We start from the raw sequence: 22,248 nt of genomic DNA, 5'->3' as shown, positions 1-22,248 counted from the left end.
GGCACTATAGGGAATGTGTTTGTTTATTCACTTTGGCTAACTCTGCCCCGAGGTTAAAACAATTATCCCCATAGCAGGATATCTTCCTTGAGGGTTTCGTTGCTACCCCTACAACACAGACACATGAAGCAATGCGAAACAAATGCACAAATAAATGCTAGTGATGAATACTTCAGATTTTTTTTTTTAATTTCCCTCTGAACAACAAACCCAAACTCTTAGCTACCAGACAGAATTTCAGATATCTCTATTTCTCTAAAAAATATGATTGTTGATATGCTTTGCAATGCTTAGGGGCAGTAGTTTAATGTAAGATAAAGTTTCTGAGTTAGTCAACTAAAGAATAAAACTATCCTTTAGCTTTTAACACAGACTGCAGATCTGCAATCATTAACATACAACATAAGTTGGAAAAATGTGAACTTCTGTGAGATGGGATGGATAGAAACATGTCAATATTTTTTATTTATTTATATGCTTTAAACATTCTGGAATGCATTAACATGAAAGTAGTTTTGAAAATACCTAGCTTCAACTTTCTCATATGATTCCAAAAGCTTTCTGTCAGAAATACATGCCAGTACTCATGGAAAAATCCAAAATTACACAATTGTATTATTTTAATTTTCTTCCATTTCTATGGAAAAATGCTCTTAAAAAGTTAGTGCTAAAGCTTTCTTGTCACTGACTTGCCACTTTCCAGTTTTAGTACTGGAAAGACCATGCCATGTAAGGATGTAGAAACCTTTTGCCTACATTGCAATATGTATCAATGCTTACTGATTAATATTGTAGTTCTGAGACACAGTAGCAAATTCACAAATAAAAAAATAGTATGGTTATTTCAGATAATCAAGATATTTATTGTTGTGACATAAATAAACATTACCTAAAAATATGAATCTTGTCTTAATCTGATGGATGCTCAGGGCAAGATCTATTTACTTCAAACCATTCATCTATGCAGCTGTTGGATACAAGACAAAAAATGAAAACAATTGACATGAATATCAGTAGCATTTAGCAGTAGGATACGAATATAAATTAGTTTCTCAATTTCAACGACTAGTAGAATTTCATATTCTACAAAGAAGTGTTTGCATATACACACATCACTGGAAAAATTAATAACCCTAAACCACAGTAATACTTAGGTATTAAACACTGTTGAAAACCTGAATTTCTTAAGTGTTAAAATTTTCTAAGGAAGCATTTTACAAATTACAGATTTTATACACAAGTTAATTCACTACAAACATTTTCATCTTGATTATATCATTCATTGACATTTTACTTTCTGTAAAGTACAGACACTTACGAAAACAAAATATGAAACAGGTTTAAAAAGCATTGCCCCCTCTCCCTGCCCAACTCTATTAGCATTTGAGAAAACTTAAGCCCACATGACCTAAGCTCCTCAGCCATAATGCACACTCCTTCCCCATCCAGGTGAATTTGCAAGAATGAGAAGATCGTAGCAGGGAAAATTAACTTCAAATACATTTGGGGGAGATGCAGAAAGATGTCATCTAAAAAATATCTTCAAAGTTGCTGCTGCTGTTTCTTCGTTGTTTGTTTTTAAATGCAAAAAGCAACTAAGTTTAAGCACTTCTTTAATCACCCCTTAAGAAGAGTTACCCCGTAAATGCAACCTGAAATTGTATATCCATCCTACGGAATACTTGCCCTTTATGATATATGCAGAGGCAAGGCAGCCGTGCTATAGTATCTCCTTGCTGCAGCTCTTCCAGGCATATTGCACACTCCCCAGCATCTTTACTCAGCACATCCTCTGAGGAAAGAGCACAAAGTGAAATGGTTAAAAATCAGACTACTACAAGCAAAAGGTTCTTTATTCAGAACATCAAGAGCAGCTACAGAAGAAGGTATTTTTTGTTCTGCAGAACGGTGAGGATCAGTGACACACCAGCTGACTTAAGATTCATGATGAACCCATGCTCAGTCTTCAATATGGAAATTAAGTTCAAGCCTGAATGTAACATTTCTCTGGACAAGGCACTGTAAGTAACAAGGTAAAGTTCTTCCTAACTTCTAAACACTAGGCTGGCATTTGCTTTTTCTACTCTCCTACTCATTTCTCTTCTATACATCTGGCTTCATTTGACCAGCACTGCTGGTACTCATATTTCACACCTTCAACCTCTTCTCACCATGCTAGCATGTTCTACATCCCATCCATGTTTTTCTCAGTGTAAAGTATGCAACTGTTTACTGCAGGAATGTGAGATTTCCATGAAGGAAAGATCATTGCTGTATGGCTCCAATGACTCCTGGAGACACTGGATTTTTTGCAGTATTACCAAGTCCCAGAACAAAGGAGGAAAAAGTAAGTTACTAGGAATGCAAAAGAATTGGCCTTCACTAAGAAGTTTCTGGGAAAACATATTATTTTTAATAAAAACCTTCTCTCTTGGACACTTCTCTTAGCCAGAATGTGGGATGCAGAATTCAGTCTTAGCATGAAGCAAAACAGAAGATCACATAAGTCCCTGTTTGCCAGATGCAGATTAGAAGTTCCAGTTAGACACAACCTCACAGAGACCACAGGGCACTCCCAACAAGAGACCATGTAGCAATCAAACTGGCAGATCAGAAAGGTGCACACTTGGCAAAGTGAAGCCCACGTGCTCAAGTTTCCATGGTTTCATGGGAAAAGCTTCCCTTTCTTTGCCAAAAGGCACCTGAAGTGATTGCTTATGGAGAGTACCTTTTGCAGCTCTACGCAAAACCAGCAGCTCTACGCTGTTCTCTCCACTGGCTCCAATACTCAACCCACTGGCATTCCAAACACAGAGAATGACAGACAACTACAAAGCTACCATGGCAGCAAGAAAGTAAAAGGAAATCAGGTCTACATTGTTTCCACTGAATGACAGCCAGCTCTCTTGCAGGTGCCTGAGTTTCTAAAGCAGTGCTTATTTCAGTCTCCACTATATCCATTGGTTATACTAAAAATACTATGTAATGCCACATGTGGAGCAGCTTCATGAAGATGTGAAAAATATCTAACATGAAGTGTACTCCTATAAAGAAAAATACTCAAAACAAAATAATAAACTACATCCACCACAACAAAGAAAATTTTAAAAATGTATTTTACACACGGTAACATTATTGGGGGGGGGGGGGGGGGGGGTGTCATATTAAAAAACTCCTGTTGTTCTATCAGAAGCTGTAAGCTTCTCAGAACATTAGACATACTAAAGAGACAAGGTAATTTAAAACAACACAAAAGATTCTAAAAATTCTTACCTGTCAACTTGCCCAGAAGAGAGTGCTAAGGATAAATACTTCCTTGAGGTTGGATTTGTTGTTTGGGTTTTTTTTAAATAAAAAGTGATTCTAATATCTGACACCAGGAGGCAAATGCTCTCCAGACATTGTCCCGCTACAGAGATATCAATCTTTGCCTGACACTCTCAGACTTTACCCTCCTAGACCACCTCTCTGCACAACTTTACAAGAACTCCTGTGAGCAGTTCTCTTCTCACAGTTAGGCTGTAGGAAGTAGCACCATTAATAATTCAAGCATGTATCATACATACATATGGAGCATACTTAATAAAAGTAATTTTTTCCATGGAGTCCCTTTATCAGATCCGTAACTGCTACCCAAACCAAAATGGAACTAAGATATCTCTAGTGAATTAAATCCCAGTCTCACTCCCTCAAACACTCTCAAGAGGGAAGCATTTAGTCAAGCTTTGATAAGAGAAATTAAAAAGCTGTCCGATAAAAATACAGTTTATAAAAGAAAGCATTCCTGTGAACGGCTTTCCCATCATTCTCTATTGTACATGTCTGGCTTATCCGGCACGCCCCAGACTGCACAATGCTTGGGTCTGAACTCCCACTGAGCAATTTAACAAGGTTCTGCACCTTTTGGCTAATGTTAGGGCATGATGCCAATTTAAACATTTGTATCTCCCACCAGCCCTGGCATGTCTGACACTCCTTTTATTTCCCCTCCGGTATTCCTGTACTCTTCCTCTTGCCAATACTGGCCCTACTACACAAGTCCCCAGCAAACAGCTTGCTGCCTCCCTGGCTTCACCCCAGGTTTTCCAACTGGGATGAGCCACCAGGCACACAATGGGCTTTGCCTAGTCATGCCAGAGGGAGCTGGTGCGAATGACGGCTGGCACAGACTGGACCTCAGAAACATGGTGCAGTTCTGCCACCCCTGCAGAAGAGGTTATGTTAACAGGTCTCAATGCTCCTCTTCCTCTGGAATACTGAGGAATCAGCATTCCCCACTTGTGTTAACCTCATGAATCTTACCTAAGGCTCTTAGATGTAAATACTGAAGGAATGAGTACAAAAAAAAACCAACTGCTGTAAATGCCCATGTGTAATTTGCACATTAACATACTCCAAGCCCATATAATTAAGCTCATAATTAATTACACATGTAGAGCGATGACAGAAAAACCAAATCCTTCACAGACTTATGACACCTTGGATCCAACTACCTTTTGACCATTTTAGGTGATTCAGATCATCAGACTCAGACAAAGAAAAAGGGGTCAATAATCCTGTTAGACCGGGATCCGGTCAGAATTTGTTCTGTACTTGTTTTATACAGCACTCAGCTACACCAACACTGGCTTGTATCAGATGGAAGTCAGTTTAAGGGCCATTTAACAATGACTTTTAAACATATCTGTTACAGAAAAATCTGTGTATCATTTTGCACAGAACCACTGCAGTCTGAAGAGGTTTTTTGTTTCCATCTTTTCCTGCAGCAGTGATTCAGCAGATACATTTTTTATAATTTTTCCCTTAAAAAATGCAAACAAGCAACAAAACACACAAACCAAAAGAAAGAGTAAAGCAGCTTAAAACTTCATCCATGTTATGATTAAGACATTTATGTCAGTCTATTACCTAAATGAAAGTGGGAAGAGGAAATAGACCACATTTTTCCATTTCACCCACATGTGGGTACATACACAAATACCACGCCCCCACATCCACGTGCACTGCACCAAACAGGACGTAAATACTCCTCCACCTTCCCAGCTACTTGAACAAGTACTCACTAGCCAAAGATTGGTGTCAAAGATGAAATCTTGCAAAAGAGCATAGTATATCCCTCTTGAGTCTGCTCAAGTACTTTTTCCTCTTCTCCTCTATCCCTGGTTACTACTGTTTTAGCTTCTGGTTGTCAGTAATTTTTCCTCCTAAACTTCTGCTTTTATCTTTACTGGAAAATAAATTCTACTCCATTTCTGCATTTATAGCAAAATAGGTAGTAGAAGATTAAAAAACAGGCACCCTCGCAATCTTGCACATACTTTACCATTTAAAAGCTTTTCCTAGAACTTTCAAAAATACATCCAATAATTATGAAAGCCACTAACTCAGCCATGATTAGGATTATAGGCAATATCCGTGATTAAAGTGCCTTTAAACTGAGGACTGCAAAAGCACATGCACTGCATACCTTCTGGATAAGGTAATTAAAATCTGTGCTGCTACTTTTTGGTTTTCCTTTTAAAACACAGGCAGATATAGCCCTAGGCTCAAGAAACCAGAAATCACGAATCATGGAGATGTCAATGTATTTTGGGAGATACCACTTTATAGCTGCAGTATTTTACTTTTCTCTGGGCGTTCACTAGAAACAGAGCACCAAGTTAGAAACACCTTGACCCAATTCAGTATGACAACTTTCCAAAATGTCTGGTTTTTTTCTAAAATTTAAGACCTTAAATGTCTGTCAAAGCTGCCACCACAACTAGTTTACTAGTGAAGGACACCACAAAGGTCAACCCTTTTGGGAACACAATTGAAACTTAATTGAAACATACCTTTTGAACAGTATCGTATCAGCACTAAAATTGGTAAAAAGACGGCCATTAAAAAATATTAATTTAATTTTATTAAATAGTACATAATTATCATGTATCTGCTACACATCCATTTAATTTTGAAGCTGATGGCTAAAAACTGCCTTAGTAAAGTACTAGAGACTGTCTTTGCTTGTTTTCACATGGAGTATGTAGAGTTCTAGACATCTAGAAGCCAATACATTTGTTCACATGTATAGCATTAATTCATCCATATTGCAGAATTTATTCTATATTTTTACTGCTATCACCTTAGCTGACACCACAAGGAGTCAAGAAGGAGCTACATGTTTCCACAGGTATCTTACCATTCAGCAGCCAGCAAGCATGTGGGTATGTGATCACACACTTATTAAATGCTACTGACTTGATTTACTAAATCTTCGTGGCTTCTGTCACATCCGTTTTTCTCCCCCTCCATTTCTTTCTGGTTGTTTCTTACTATGCTTTCTTCCTCTTCACACTTATTTTCCCTAAAATGTGTTCTCTCTAGACCTGTATTTTCTACCCCTCCTCCCGCCCTCCATCATCTCATTTAGTTTTCTGTTGCAAAACAGGCACTAGAGGAAGGATGGAGAGAAATATTATTAACTACCTGATACAAATAATATGGACAGCCTTCTTATATGGGGTTAATATCCTTGGGAGAAGTAGACACTAGAATGGAAGGAAAACCATCATGCAGGATGTGCTTCTCTTATGCAGCTCAGCGATTATCTTTGCAAACTGGTATTGACTGCAAGCAAAACCTGTCTTTCCCAGTCCACCCTAAGCACTAGGAGAGCCAGCAGTTTCTTCGACCTTCCAGCTGTTTTTCAGTACTCTAGCTGCCACAAGAGGAATACTCTTGATTCTCTACAGATCATTCCTGGATGACCAGGTCAGCCATCTGCTGCTGCTCAAAAGTTGAGGCAGAAAGGCACTCTGAAGGAGAGCTGATTCTTTAGTGCTCAGAGCTCTCAACAGCAGGAGGAACATCATTCAGTTGTCACTGCAGATGCTTATTGTGCCACTCAGCTTGCACAGCTACAGGGTCAGTCAGCAGATTGAGAAAGGCACAGCTGAAGCCATTAGCTTAGCTCCCCTATGAAGATTGCACCTTCACAGCCAGAAGTGAAACTTCCACTGCCCTCAGCAGGGAACCTTCTGAAGAAGCAGTGGGTTCCTGATTAGAAACATTTCATGTTGCTCTAATATAAGCCACCTCCTCTGGATCAGATGTAAAAGGGAAGATATTTAACATCCAATGTTCTAACTTGTACCACAGCTAAGCAGTTTTCAGGACTCACAACACCATAACGTTGAGCAGGTGGGAATTCAGTATTTAGCTCCCCTGAATAACTTCAATCCAAATTCCCTTTTATGTTGCTGAAAAAAAACAATATCGCTGTGCTAATCAAACAAGCACAGGTTGCAACTTTTTGTGCATACAATAACCCCAAACACCACTGCACGACTCATGTGGTAACACCTAGAACTTAAGCAATCCAAAAATACCTTCCCAGCCACAATACACAAAAGCTAAACCTCTCTAAAGCAAGCTAACAAGCTACAACAAATGTGGCACTTCATCAAATACTGACAAAGTGCTTGATGAATTGCCGGGTTGGGGGATGTTGTGATGTTTGACATCTCACTCTTCACCCCTTCCAACACGGCAGCCCATTACAATTTCCTAGTCAAAGTCCAAGCATCATCCTTGTTTTCCCCTTCCCTCTCATGTTGCTCAGTGTTGGTCCAGGTCTGAGATAGCTATATACAAACAGATACCCATCATGAAAGACTTCCTGCACAAACATTCTACAGTCTTTGGTGCTCCCTCTTCTCAAAACACAAAAGTGAAGGGGAGGGAGCACACAAAACAAAGGGAAAGAAATATTTGCAGAATAAGGCCTAAGTGGCAACACTTGTATAGCAACACTAGGCTAAGATAGAAGAAATTTCATTGTTTCTTAGCTAACCCACATTTGAAGAACTGGATTTAAATTTTTGTAGGACGTTCTGAGCTTAGTAAATTCTGAGAAATAGCTAGATGCTTCCTGTTCAGACAGATAACAATCGGGCCTATCGTAGTGAAAAAATACTTCTGGTTAGATAAAGATAAAAACTGAAATAGTAGTGATAGAAATACATTTTAGGGAGCAGGTGTAAAAAAAGCCTGTGTTGTGTAGTCATAGTCTACTTAAACAGAATTGTGTCCAGGTAGCTAATTAATATAGAAGGCAGAGCATTTGCACATTGAGAAAAACAGCTCTTTTGTGGAGAGACTTAGCTTCAGCAACTACAAGGGAAACCTAGCTGGAGCTGTATGACACAGGGTGCCAATACAAGTTATGGTTCTGAAAAAAGGAATTAAATCCCAAGTATAAATAACACAGCTTTAATACAATGTCCAATTAAGGTATCTTGCTTGCAGACAAAGTCAAGTTTGCACCTCAGGGCTCCCACTGAAAAGCGAGGCTTTGTAAAAAAGGCCAAATAGTCAGAGAAATAAAGCTCCTCTCTTCGAAGCATCAACATTCCTGTGCTATCGTGATCAGTGTACCAGCTTTCTCAGTCCATATTTATACTTCTGGCAGAAAGTGTTGGGGTGAAATAGGTATTTATACTAGATAAATTCTATCAGCCCAACTGGACATGAAATGTCTTGTCCTCCTATCTTGAAATTTATTGCCAGTGACTGTGCCTTTCCACAGTAATTCAAGATTTGCTCTCAATACAATTATCTGATTGACTCTAAAACTTCTGCTTAAGTCTTTCCAATGTCTGTTTAATCAGTCTGCTTGCAGTTTAAGATGCCTTTGGACATTAAATCATCTCAAGGTAGCTAAATAACTTTCTTCTGTTGCACTGACTTCTAAAGGCAAGTTCTATTCACCCCATTTGTACCATGTCTTTAAATTGTCAAATTTTAGCCTAGGTATGGGCCAAAGAGCTGCACCTGTTCATAAATGAACCACAAATAAACAGTCTTGTCCTCCAGAACATGATGTAGACTTTTTGCCAGACTCACCCATCTTGTACTAAATCCCCGCTTCAAGTGAACTGACATATATTTGTTTTTTGAATGACCCAAGAGGTACCTTGAAGAGTCTTCCTTGGCATGCTGTGTTTTGTCCCAAGGCTTACCCTGCTCCTGTTAGAAACGCTGCTTCTGGGAGATAATACTTCTAACTATTGTCTTCTCAGGAATCGATTGGGTGAAAAAGTCTTGAATGCAGCCGTAGAAAACTTGTGCCCCACTGTGAAATCCCACCATGAACGGTGTAGCCCAGCACATGCTGCCTGAAACAAAGCTGCTCATTGCAACACATGGAATAAGGAAGCTGCCTGCAGGCTGTTTTCTTGGTTTTTCATCAGTATTACATGACCTCTCAGGGTATCGGGTGTTAATCTTGAATGTCAGGAGTTAAAAGCAGCATGTAAAGGGGGCAAACCCACGAGAAACAAAATAGCAGCAAAACAAGATACCTTAGGAAACAGCATAAAGAAAGAATCACTTGGGGAATACATCCTCTTTGGCTCCCATCAGGTAAGAATGATTTACACTTCTCAAGGCTGAGTTTACCATCAAAAAGGTTCTTACACCACAAGTATGCTACAAAAGGAGGAGTGGTTGATTAAATGGCCAGAGGCAACCAGCACGTATTGCTGACAGAGTCTGCTGCATTTAGAGAGGATTGTTTCTTACAGGGAGCTGGAGATAGAGCTGGGATGAAGGAAACTTATAGAAACAGGCACGAAAGAACAAAAGTGTGGGATCCATGCATGCAGATCTTCTATTGTTTTTCTTTGTTCAGGAGTAAAACAAAGCAAAATATTTAAGTGCTACTTATATGCACCCACCAATCCATATCAACACTAAGAGACTGAAATGGTAGATGAAAAATCAATTTAGGCCTGTTAAAAACTTGGGTCTGCAATCCAGAAATCCAGTTCAAAGGTGGGTGAACCATAGTTTCTGCTTAAGCAACGGGCAGGGTCACCAAGAAGGGTACACTCAAGAAAAATGAGAGAGACCCGAATTCCAGCTTGTCTTGCATAGCAGATAACTTCTTTACCAAAGGTAAAGAAACAAAACCCAAAGCCAAACAAACAGCAACCAAAACCCACCAAAAAAACAACCACCCAACTAACTAATCAAAACAACAAAAAAATCCCAACCCCACCACAACCAGCCAGGCATATAACCCCAAGAACATTTATCTATAGAAGCTTCTTCTGGTAGTAAATCACCTGGGTATCTGAGTTAATGATTTCATGAAGAAAAACTACCACTGTGGTCAGGAGAAGGGTAAAGATTTCCTCCCAAATACAGTGCAGAGACAGGTCTCTTCAATAGCTTTACCATCAGAAGGAAGACTTCACTCAAATGCTGTAAGTCTGTTAAAATGAGCAACTTTTTCAAATCAAGACTGGATGCTATCACCAACAATGTTCTTAAAAACTTGGCAGGTAAGGCAGAGCACAGATGTGGCAGAGGAAACAACAGAAGATGACTGTCTGATGAAGCTGAAAGAAAGATCTAAGTTGGATAAGATCTCAAAGGTGCAGGATGTTGATATGGCTGTTCAAAAAGATCCCCACAGAGTTTAGGAAATCCCTTTTGCTTTGTCAGCTTTTTAAAGTGACTGAATTTATTTTATCCCCAACCCAAAAGGAGACCAAAAACATTGCAGAGAAGAGTTTTCCAAATGGCAAACCTTCAACCGTTCACCATCACTGAAACTATGGCCAGAAGCCAGAGTTGCTTTGCAAAGATTTTCAAAGAAGAAGTTTCGTTCTTCATGGTCTGCAATAAACTAGGAGTGTGATGGGGACACACTGGCCTAATGAAATCTGTGCAAACTCTCACCTGACAGAAGGCAGATAAAACAAGTGCATTAGAAAACTTCACAGAAGGGAAGGGTAGGGCAGGAAGTGTCCCCAAACAGAGTCAGAGAGACAGAATGAAGAGAAGCAGCACAGATGAAGTTATCTATCCTATTAGTCTGGGCAATGTGGGTTACTTTAATGGTGACTCGTTTTGAAGTTGGATGAAGGATTTGATTCCATGTTTTGTTCACTTTGTCCTATTCCAGGCTTCCTACAGGTGCCCTGAGCACAATGAGTTTTGCCAAGTCTTTTTTCCAGTCTTTTAACATTGGCCAAGTAACTGACTCATTGCAAGCTTGCAGAGGAGTTTGGTTTGATCTGACGCAAAATGAGTGCATAGGGAGATGACATGAAAGATGAAACTCTGAGCCTAAGGTAAAACAGGAGGAGGGGAAAAAAAGCAGGTGTGTGTGACTAAGACACTATTCTTAGGGAAGATACGATGCATTACCAAGCAACACACAATGAAAACACTGGTGCCAAAACTCAGTGTGCATAAAGGCTGGCTTACTAACCCCAGTGCCAGGTGCTAGGCCTAGAGGTACTTTTCCCAGCAGGCTCCAGATCAGCCTTCTCCAGATTAACACAATGTCTGGTGTTAACGTGCATACATGGGACAAGGATATAAATCACTGCATAATTTTTACTTGTCTGTCTTTTCTGTTCACAGCAGACAGACTGCTTTTTACAAGCTATTCCTCTTTTAAATGCAATTATCCTTGTGATATAGATGGAATGCAAAACATGTCTGAATGCAAAAGGTTCTGATAGCATCAGATATTGAGTCAGAGTTTCCAAAGTTATCTCCATTTTTCTACTCTACACTAACCCATTATCCAGTATTATAATTTATTGCAGCAAGCATAGAGATACAGTATTTCTGGTGCTAACAGGTACCTACAGGTTATTACTATCCCAGTGAGATACTGAGTGTGTAGGTATTGAATTGCAAGAGGAGGAAAAAAAACCCAAACAAAAAACCAAACCACCAATAAACCCTCCTTTACATTTTAAAGCAACTAAGTGAAATAAAAAAGCACAATTTCAACAGTATTCAGCAATCATGATCATTCATGAACAGTAACACAAAAAGATTAACAAGGATGATATGTTTAAAAAACCAAAAGTCCCCAAAGACAGTTCTCCAGTATTTGTTCCAAGTTACATGCCCACAATCTGGCAGTATATTTCTACAGCCATATTAAAGTTTTATTTTTCTCCTCATTTTTTTCAATTTAGAGGCTACCAAAACTATTGAACACCACTATAACATCATTTCAGCTAATAAAGCCATAGATTAAAATAGACTTCCTTGGAACTAGGGAGAAAAAAAACCCCTAAGTGCTAACCAAACTATTCCTTCCTCCATCTCTTCATTCCAAACCAATAAACATTATTTATGGGCTAAAAATTAACAGTGAATACCACATTCTTGCTTAGCTACACAGGGGCTATCAAATGTTTAACATTACACATGAATAGTATCTAATGAAACTACACACAAGGAAGGAGGGCATGAGGAACATGGTCAAAATGATGAAAATTGGATACAGCTTCAAATTACAGATAGCTGTTAGTGCTGGGTTAAAATGGAAGTTGAGGTTTTTATGAGGAAATTTTAACAAGGGTTCGTTAATATAGTTCAGCACTAAACACCAGTGAAGTTTCTCATGTTTCAGCTGTGTGTTAGAATTTGGGGTTATTTCTGAAGCTGAGCAAATCTGTAGCGACGTGAGACAAAGTTACACAAACTTCGGGGAGCAAGGAGGTTCTCCCAGGGAGGATACAATAGGCAAGTCTAGTATTTTGTACCTGTGTCAGTAGGTGTTTTACAGCTTGTTCTAGAATCACTGGATTTTGTTAAAAATACTAGAAACTGGTAATCTTTTCCCCTGTGTAAGCAGTGATAATAATCTCCAGTTTAGAAGTGAGAGTACTCTATCACACTAGCAGTGTTCTCACCCAGCTTGTTTCTGAAGAGTTTGGCTTGTTTTATCACTGAAGTCCCCTACAAAAGCTGGACTGACTTCTTTTCTACATTGAATGGCTGAGTCTGCACCTCACAAGCACAAGACTATGTAAGTAATCACAGGGTAGCAGGTTTTAAAGCAAGATTTTAATCTTGAGAAAAAAATAAATTACAAATGACAATCCTTTCAAATTGAGCTGCCCTTGGGGCAGTTTCTGAGCCAGAAGGAATGCCTCTTATTCCTTTATACTTCTTTAGGGGGGGAAAAAAAAAAAAAAAAAAAAGAAAAAAAAAAGAAGGAAAGTCCTGACCTGCAAATAATCTCTATTAGTTCCTGCAAAACAGTGAGGAATTTAGGGAAGGAAATACTATGAAAATCCTACATAGATCACTTGATCGCAGTGAGATGTAGTCTGGCATTTATTTTTTAAAACCCAATGAATTCCAGTAGTTTTATTTCAAAATCCAGCAAATGAAATCCATTTTCTATGATTAGAAAAGGGATATTTTCAAGGTTTTGTCTCCACAGGGCAACTAAGAAGAAAAAAAAAAAAAAAAGAGCAGATTGCTGCTAGCAAATGAGTAAAATCTTAAGGGTTTAGAGGTATCAGCTTTAAAGACGGCAGAATTACCATACAAAACTAGCAAAACTAGGAACGTTGTTTCCCCTGGAGCTAAGTTCCCAGCGGTCACAAGACTGCAGCAGTTGCAGACGCGATTTATGACATCCTCTGAATGACCTCTCAGAGCTGAAGAGTGATTAAGCGCAAGGCATGGAAGGTAGCTCCTGTCTGCCCGCATCACGTGCTGCGGAGTCAGAGCCCAGCGAGCGGACAGAGCTGTCCCTGGGCTTTCTGCTGCAGGCGGCACTGCGCTGCCATTATGTAAGAGAGGCACAGTGACACACAGCGCAGGTATCGGGCCCCCTCCTCGCCCGAGCTGCATCCCTCCTTGTGTCACCCGCAGATGCTCCTTGCAGCACTGGTTCACAGGTGTATCTATCATTCTCCAGGACAAAAATTGTCATTTGACTTCAGCAGCACTGTCAGTGCAACAGCAAGACAACAGCAGTATCTGAGGCTAAGGAGCAGCATATATGCAAAAGAAATAACTTGAGCTATTCAGCACATGAATGATCCCATTTTCTCTATTTCTTTCAGAAACAGGCTTGTTCTATAGCTGACAAAAGCTTTACTGTATTTATCCAGTGCTGCATATAAAATATTCCCACGGCACAGGTATGCATTTATATAAAGGCAATCCCAGTGTACTGAGAAAAAAAGTTGTCCTGTTCTCCAGAACTGAATTAAGTATGAGGTGACATTGCAGCTATTTTGGCTAGGAGTGATTTGCCATGGCTTTGTCACAGCAAGCTCAGTCTAACAGATTTAGGCCTGGCTGAAGGGAAAGTGTGCAAAAAATACTTCTCCCCAAAGGCTTGTTAAAAGAATAAGTCACATGCACAACAAATCAAAGTTTAAGATATTAATAGATGTGATCTCTGCACTGTGTCCTTCTCAGCAGGATCCAAGCATGTCGACTTTACTTCATTACAGAAGAAAGAAAATCCAGCATCATCTATCGAGCATTTCCGACCTGAACCATGAAAGTGAGCTGTCATAGCTTATTTACAAATCTATATCCCCCTTTCTCTTGCACGAAAAGTAAAATAATAAGCAATATTGATACCTCAACCACCACCACTACATCTCCAAGAGTATATCTTGCTGAGATAAATGGGGCAGTCTGCAGTTCTGGGAATTGCTTCTCCAGACATTCCAAGTACTTCCCTGTCAGTTACACTATGTTCCCATTTGATGAGCTTTCTTCACAGCCACACCATTACAAACACACAGCTTAGTTTTCTGGCTCCATAGCAAAGGGCTGACAGTTTGTGGGTGTGGAGGAAAGATAAGAGACTGCAGCCTCTAAAAGTGCTGCAACGTCACACTGTAACAGACTGACCCAGTTCATCCAGGGACTGAGGCTGGAATGGGGTCACTGAAGCAGGTCCTACCTCCTCCCTTTAGGAGGCAGGCACAGGCTGCACAAGTTGAACTAGACTGTGGTTTTGTTTAGTGACATTTATCACCATTACTCTTTAAGATGAACAATCTCCCTTCCCAACAAACTTGAAGTGTAACAGGCTGCTTTTGCAGTGATGCTCTTCTGTGAGGTACCAAAAACTGTTGAAGGAGAGATTTGGGATGGCAGGAATACAGCTTTACTGAACAAACAGAGGAAGAAATTAAGTTTGCCACTGTTCCGCTCAGCAGTCTGGTTTGGACAAGTAGCTATTTTGGCCTAGACTGGTGAACATCAGTGAAAGTTCTTGTTCAAACATTATCAACAATTCTTAAAGGGAGAAAGTAAAAACCAGTCAATATATTTTAATCAAACATTACATCAAACACAATTTCTGTTCTTAATATGACAATTCCCTCCTGAAATTTGATAATGATTTGCAAGACAAGTTATGAAAAGTCTGAGCTGATATTATATTAATTCATAGAAGAACATCTGTGCAAACGTCTGAGATGAAAATTTTATTTACTATAATAATGTTCTACGGTCACCACGTTAAACAAAATCTCAAAGTCCAACAGCTCTTTATATTTTCAAGAACTACTGAAGAAAACAGTTTTATAGCATTAGGGAAACTGAATGAACCTCCTACTCTGGAGGATGTTCACGAATACAAAAGATCAAAAGAAAGAGTAAATACCACTATTTTAACTGCAAGCAGGGGATAACTGTCTTTTTACATGTTCTGTTAAATATCTTTTAAAGTATGCTCTTCTGCCTCCCCAGCATCCCTGAGGACAGAGCACAGAACCACCTAGGGCAGAGTAAGAAGCTAGAAACTTTTAGCCAAGAATCTTGTTAAACTTTTAAAATGAAAGAATCAAGAAATTCTATGGAGAATTTTACACCGTGGATAAAGTGGAATGAAATAACTGATGTGCCTTAGCATTATTTTGTACTGCTCTGCTGAAAGTCTAGTCCTATTAAAGGATGAGGACAAGGAGGAAGGCTTAAGCTTTTCCAGGCAGACTGGCAAGATGCCCTTTTGCAAGGTCTTTCAGGGTATGATCTCAGGAACCCTGGCAGAGAAATTAACTTGAAATTAATAATTCTTTTCATTCCTTAAGTTTTGAGTGTATCAGTCAAAACAGTTGAGAGCACCAGCCCTGCTGGTGCACAGAAGTGACCAAGCAAACCAAGTCACTGCAGTGGGCAGGACTACCAGAATCATGCATTTTGGTGCTTCAAATATTAGGTTAATGTGCACGGTTTTTCTTTCCTTCTACTGAGCAATATGAACTCAAGTTCTGGCATAAGTATCTTGCCCCAAAGATGCTGAAACGGACAGCAATCAACAAAGGTTATAACTTGTGTTATTAAAAATTAGGTGAGCCCCATTCACAAAGAATGTTTCCAAAATATTTTTATTTAGTGCTTTAGGTGACTCATGCCAGTATTTAAGTCTCTACTCTGGATCAAAATGCATGTTATGGCTGTCATTTCGATGATGACAAGTCCTCTAGAAGGATTACTGCTTACACAGATTCCAACTCAAGATCCTGACACTTGCTCACATGCAAGTTGCAGCATGTGGCAGTCCCAGCAAGAAATGCTCTCCTCACAAGACAAAACTTAACCCAACCGCTCAAATTGATTTAGAACAAAGATCAGTGTGTTTAAGTCATTACAAAACCATTCTTTGCATCCTTGCTAATCTGAATCAATTGCACTGTCGTGGCCCAAGTCAACTTGAGATCGGCTCAGTTGGTCAGAGCATGGTGCGAAAACACCGAGGTCGTGGGTTCAATTTCTGTGTGGGTCATGCACTTACAAGTTGGACTCAATGATCCTTGTGTGTTCCTTCCAACTCAGAATATCCTGTGATTCTCTGAATTTAGTTAGATGGCATCGGAACATTCCACTCTTCATGTCTGGTGGTAGACCAAACACCCGAGAAAACATTGCCAGGCAGGAAGAGCACATTGAGTTCCAATCCTGTTTTTCCTTCTGGTATACATACCTTAATTTTTAATATTCTGTCTGTAATAGTTTTCCACATGGTAATTCTCAATTTCAAAGAAATTGGATAAACTCTTAATATAAAATCATATCTATAATCCCTACTATCTGTGATGTCTGATCTCCTGCTGTTTTTTAATATGATAGGTCTAAAAAATTCACTTGCTGTAATTTAAAAAGAAAAACTACGAAGCCCTTACTTCAAGTGAGGAAAAAACCTTCAGCAGTTCATGCATGGGATGTCTCAACATGCTTCCTCTCTGAATTACACCAGTGAAAGCTTTTCTCCTTAAAATGAACCTGAGTAAATATGTTGGTCAAGAGTCAGACCCACTGCCATATGTGAATTAAATGCAGAGTGGTCTGAGCGAGAGCAGCACTGATGTCAAAGCAGCACCACCCCTGAGCAAGCAGCTTTGAGGAGATCAGCTTAGAAAGTTTCCAGTAGAACACCATTCCAACAGAAAGTGCTGACTTGATGAAACCCAAAATATTCCACAGGAATGTGCTAATTCAGTCAAAACTTTTGAAAGAGGACAGGCTGGCTCTCCAAGCCAGCCAACCAGTCTAGTGAGCTGACTGGCTCTCCCCAGCTCTCCAGGGTCACTGGCTTCCCCATCTGGCCAGGTGCCAGGCTGCTATCCCTGCCCTCTGAGGGGCCCTCTAATAATAATAAAAATAAGGGAGTCTTACGAAGTGTGCCGAGAAACAAACAAAGGATTTTAAAAATGAAAACCAGAATTATTTCAGAACCAACTGCAGGGTTTCATCAGAAGGAATTGGGTGCATTTGTTGTGAAGTATCTAAAGTCACAAATCTCTCCAGCGTCTCCTCAATTTTTTATAAAACATCTTCCAATGAAAAAAGCTGTATCAACATTGTAACAACACAAAATAAACAATAATTATATTCAAAACCCAAACTTCACCAGGCACTTCTAATCATCAGCAAGGAGTTAAGGCAAGTTGCTTCCAAAGCACTGAGGAAATTCACATATAAATGCCCCTGCCTGACCAAAACACAGGGCTACAGTATAAGAAACACCTTTCACAGAGTAGTCCCTAAGTGGGCTCCCTGCTCGTCTCCATGACAACTTTGAACAAGATGGTGCAAGGGGCCTCATTTAACACTGTGAAGAAGCTCAAAGGAACAGGTATAGCTACACAGTATTTCAGCAGTCTTTTTAAAACAATCCTGTCAACTAGCAAGTAACCCACTTTCTTCATAAAACTGGCTTTTGGCAACCTGTGCTTAACCAGTGTATGGGACCTACTCCGGCTGCTCAGCAACTCAGCAACTAACAGTATTTGCTAATTGCTAGGAAAGGTTTTTCAAGACAACATCACCAAACACCACAATGTTTTTTGCACAATACCATTCATTTAACCAGCATTTGTATAAAAATGCCTGTATATTGGTTCATGTGTGAACACCACAAGTAGTTTAAGAAATGTGGAACAAAGTTCCACAGAAAATAAGAAAGAGCTCTTTTTACATGCCAGATTGAGTCAGCAATGAGATCTCTGTTGCAGGCAAGTCACATGATTTTGAAAGAATAAGGCCAATAAAATGTACTGATATATTTACATGAAAATCAGCACAACGTCCAGCATAGAATTGAGACAATTTTTTGACCACTCTTTCAGAAAACACATGTAAATCAGACAGCTGTCCAAGTTTGCAGTTCACCGACCCTTTCAACTGCCAAATGCAATGCACAAAGGTAGCTCAGAAAGCAATTAGAGATTGGCTGGGAGGACTCATTAATTTATTTAAACTTCAAATCACAACTAAGCAGTCTTATAACATTTTTCTGGGGGAGACTCTATGCCTTAGACTCATATTTAAAAAGAAAGGTTTGTCTTCTCAGAATGACAAAATACATACAATTTGCTGCCTGGTGTTTCTTAGAAAGAACAACTAATACATTTACGGTATCATGAGGAAACATCTAGAACAGAACTAGACATAAGCACAGTTCAATCCAACTGCTCAATCTCTAAATATTTCTGCACCTGCAAAGTCTAAGGCTCCCTTCATCTACCTGCAACACAAACCTCAGAGACAAAAGAAGGTGAGGGGGGAAAAGAAGAGGAAAAAAGGTATTTTTCCTTCTAGTGATAACAGGACTGGGAAATTATCAGTGACCAACACAAGCAAATGATGCCTGGTTGGCTCTATTCGAGTATATATGGCATAAGGACAAGATAACAATGAGAAAGTAAAGCCTAAAGAGATGCCTTCCATTTTGGAAGAAGGTATCAAAAGTTGACAGCAGCATCTTTTCTTCTCTCAAACAAAACTTGAGATGCCCTCAGCCCATGGCCAAAAGGCAGGTTCATCACTGCTCTCATGATGACAAACAGCAAAATAGACAAGAAAAAAATGCATGCATATAGACAGTCATGTGCAGGTCTAGGCCTGAAATCATGGCAGCATTAAGTAACCAATCTGCTAGTTAATTTTCCTTCATTAGCTGCATTAAAGGGACCACAAGCATACCACAAAGTAACAACTTAGCACTGCATAACTAAGAAGCCCTATCCTCAATTTCTTTGTGCTGCAGTAATTTAAATAACCAGCTATAGGCTATAATTTAAGATTTAGTCTGTGACTCCAGGAGCTAACCAACTGGAGCCACAAGGATCAATGCACACTTCCATGAAGTGTTTATGAAAATGAGACCATACTTCTAAGTAAGTATCTCTCTCAAACCAGCCTACCTAATTTGATAAATTCCTTATTTCACACTTATATAACCATTTCCTAGAATCAGTTCCTGAGGCTCACTGTACAGCAGACACCTAAACTGAGAGATGGCATGCTCCTGTTAACTCATATTGCATTGCCCACAACCACTTTTGTCATGCTGCAGATCATCCATAGTGGCTTCAGCTGCCACTCACAGGTTTTACTTCTGCTCATTTGTTGACTTAAAATACTGTGCAAAGGTAACAAGATGGCCCAAAGGAGTTCCAACTAGCAGTGTAAGCTGAAACAGTGCAAGAAGGCAAAAGGAGTCTGAATACGGCACCACTGTGATTCAAACAAACATCATAAATAGTTCTGAGATGTTACATTATGTAATTGCCATATCTTTGAACAAAAGTTAAGCCAGCTGAGTGCACTCATATGTACGTGTAGGAAGCAGCAGGGGCAAAGGATTTCAGCCAGTCAACTCATAATTTGTGCACACCCCATCAGATGGATTAGTGCCAGAGCTTGTTCTCTGCCAGTCTGCCTCCTCCTGCTCCACCCTAACTGATCCCAAGTGCATTTTGCTGCCTGCTTCTCTTCTTTCCAATGTCCAGCATCCCTCAGAACACAACTTATCTTGGAAAATGCTCAGATCTAAATTTAAAAAGGAAAAACAAAGAGAAAAAAAGCCCTCTCTGTTAGATGAAGTCAATCTTCTCAAATATATGTGTGGTAACACCAGGAAGAAAAAAGAAATATTTACTTTTCCTAAGTACTGTGCTTTCAAATGGATTTCACGACTCTAAGCATACGATTTCAAATTATTTTTGCAATTAAGGGCCAGTAGTATTGGATAGCATTATGCTATCCGAAGAATAAGGTGGGTCCAAACATTCTCCAGACTTGTTCCAATAAAAAAGTCCAGCATAGAATACCATAACAGCAAGGTGCCTGGAGGGTCAAAGAGCCCATGACACTGCAGGTTATTTATGTAAAAAATAACTTATGTTGGAAGGGAGCTCTGGTGGTCTTCTGGCCCGGCCCCTCACTCAAAGCACAACCAAGGTAGACTAAACTGCTCAAGGACGGAGGTTGCATAACCTCTTCAAGTGCCTTGACCACCCTCATTATGTGACATTTCTACTTTACACTGAACCAGATTTTCCCTGATGTAACTTGCAAGCACCAGCTTTCAGCTTCTTGCTGTTCACGTCCAAAAAAAGTTCAGTTCCCTCTCCTCTCTACAATTTCTTTCTAACTGCATTCTGTTCTGACATTGGATGACTGGTGGGCAATAATCTCATTGAAGATGCACTGTAAGATTTTCTGTCAAAGCAGGCACTAAAATTTCAGTATAATTTTCTAATCCCTGGGTTTCTGTGTGCTTGCCATAGAACTGAGTGTCAGCCTAAGCCACAGTGATAGACAGGTTCAACCTCAGTGGCAAAAGTCCTGTTTGCCTTGCATTAAAGGTTGCCTAGAAGGAGAGCTTAGTAGTAGAGAGAAAAACCAGTGCTACTACAGGTGATTCATTTGATATTGGCCAGTTTAATTAAAACAACAAAAACATATAAACAGTCATTATGAAGTATCACATATGGAATCAACCAAAGAAGAAGTTCTTTAGTTCCTTCAAGAAAGGGTAATTTTCTTGAATAATGTGCAAATGCACAGCATGTCAAGTAACAGTTCTTAATAAAGCCCCCAGGAGACTCGATTGACCCACCTCACTACCTGATGTCATTAGATGAAAGGATGTGTAAGCTACACATATCTCAATTGGACAATAAACACAAACACATACTCACCAGTGGTCAAAAAATGGAATAAACATATTCAAACAAGAAAAATTTTATATTTGCACTACACAGGGCAAATTATAATGGCATGCAGTAAAAAAAGACCAAGTTCTTAGGAATTAATTTGAAAAAAATAAACTACAAGCAAAAAAAAATACATAATTTCTGAGTCCACCAAACTAGTTACCAGAATATCTTATTAAGTAAAGGATTATTATCACACTGATGTTTAAAATGATTAAATAATTATCAGCTTACTTCTTTCTTACCATTGTAGGTTATCCTTGGTTTTGTCAAACACATCACAAGATGTAAATCCATTTCATCAGAAGATACAAATTTTGAACATACAGGGCACTTGAATCCTATGGAAAATAAAAATATGTGTGAGCATACTCAACCATATAGTAAATATATATATATAAGCCAAAAAGCTATTCTGCACACATTAAAAGAAAGAAAAAAGAAATCCTGGAGGCTTTTCATTTTTGACCTGACATTTTTTTACATAATAGAATTCCCTTGATCTCAAAAGGTCTCAAAATGGATCATTTCTGGAAATCATTCTGCAAACACTGTCAGCACCTCTGGAACACAAATTTTCCCAACAACTTTGAGAACAGTTTAGGGCAGGAGCAAGAGGATCAGATGACTCTACTAAAACAGAAATTACAAATGTGTAGAGGACATAGGAATGAAAATTTGAACTTGGGCAGGAACCCTGAATTAACATGTTCATTTTTACCAGGAATTGCACTGAAACTTTAACCAAGGATCTTGGTTTTACATCTCATCGTACAAGTTGCAGCATCTTTTACCAGTCTGGGGCACTGGGAAAATATTAACTCAGGGGTGTTGCCTCACCTACTGAATCACTAATATTTCCTGTAGCACTGAATTTGACTGCTCTCATCCTAGCCAAGCATGACCTTGTTTAGCTTTTGAGGTCACCGCCTTAGGCAACAAGGGGTAAAGAATAATTAAGACAGTC

At 39.3% G+C, this 22,248-nt stretch overlaps 1 protein-coding gene across 1 annotated transcript in view; it reads right to left on the bottom strand.

Annotated features, from left to right (window-relative positions):
- ZNRF2 (zinc and ring finger 2) overlaps positions 1-22,248 on the bottom strand; it is a 58,756-nt gene that overhangs the window by 6,096 nt on the left and 30,412 nt on the right. Inside the window, exons 2-4 of the mRNA XM_048300803.1 lie at positions 21,527-21,622; positions 1,687-1,792; positions 890-967 (exon numbers count right to left, since the gene is read on the bottom strand). Of these exons, the coding sequence (XP_048156760.1) occupies positions 910-967; positions 1,687-1,792; positions 21,527-21,622 (260 nt within the window). The 3' untranslated portion in view covers positions 890-909. The remainder of the gene's footprint in view (positions 1-889; positions 968-1,686; positions 1,793-21,526; positions 21,623-22,248) is intronic.

Source organism: Corvus hawaiiensis, chromosome 1, assembly GCF_020740725.1.
Source record: "Corvus hawaiiensis isolate bCorHaw1 chromosome 1, bCorHaw1.pri.cur, whole genome shotgun sequence".
Taxonomy (NCBI): domain Eukaryota; kingdom Metazoa; phylum Chordata; class Aves; order Passeriformes; family Corvidae; genus Corvus; species Corvus hawaiiensis.
This window is presented reverse-complemented; position numbering and strand designations above follow the sequence as displayed.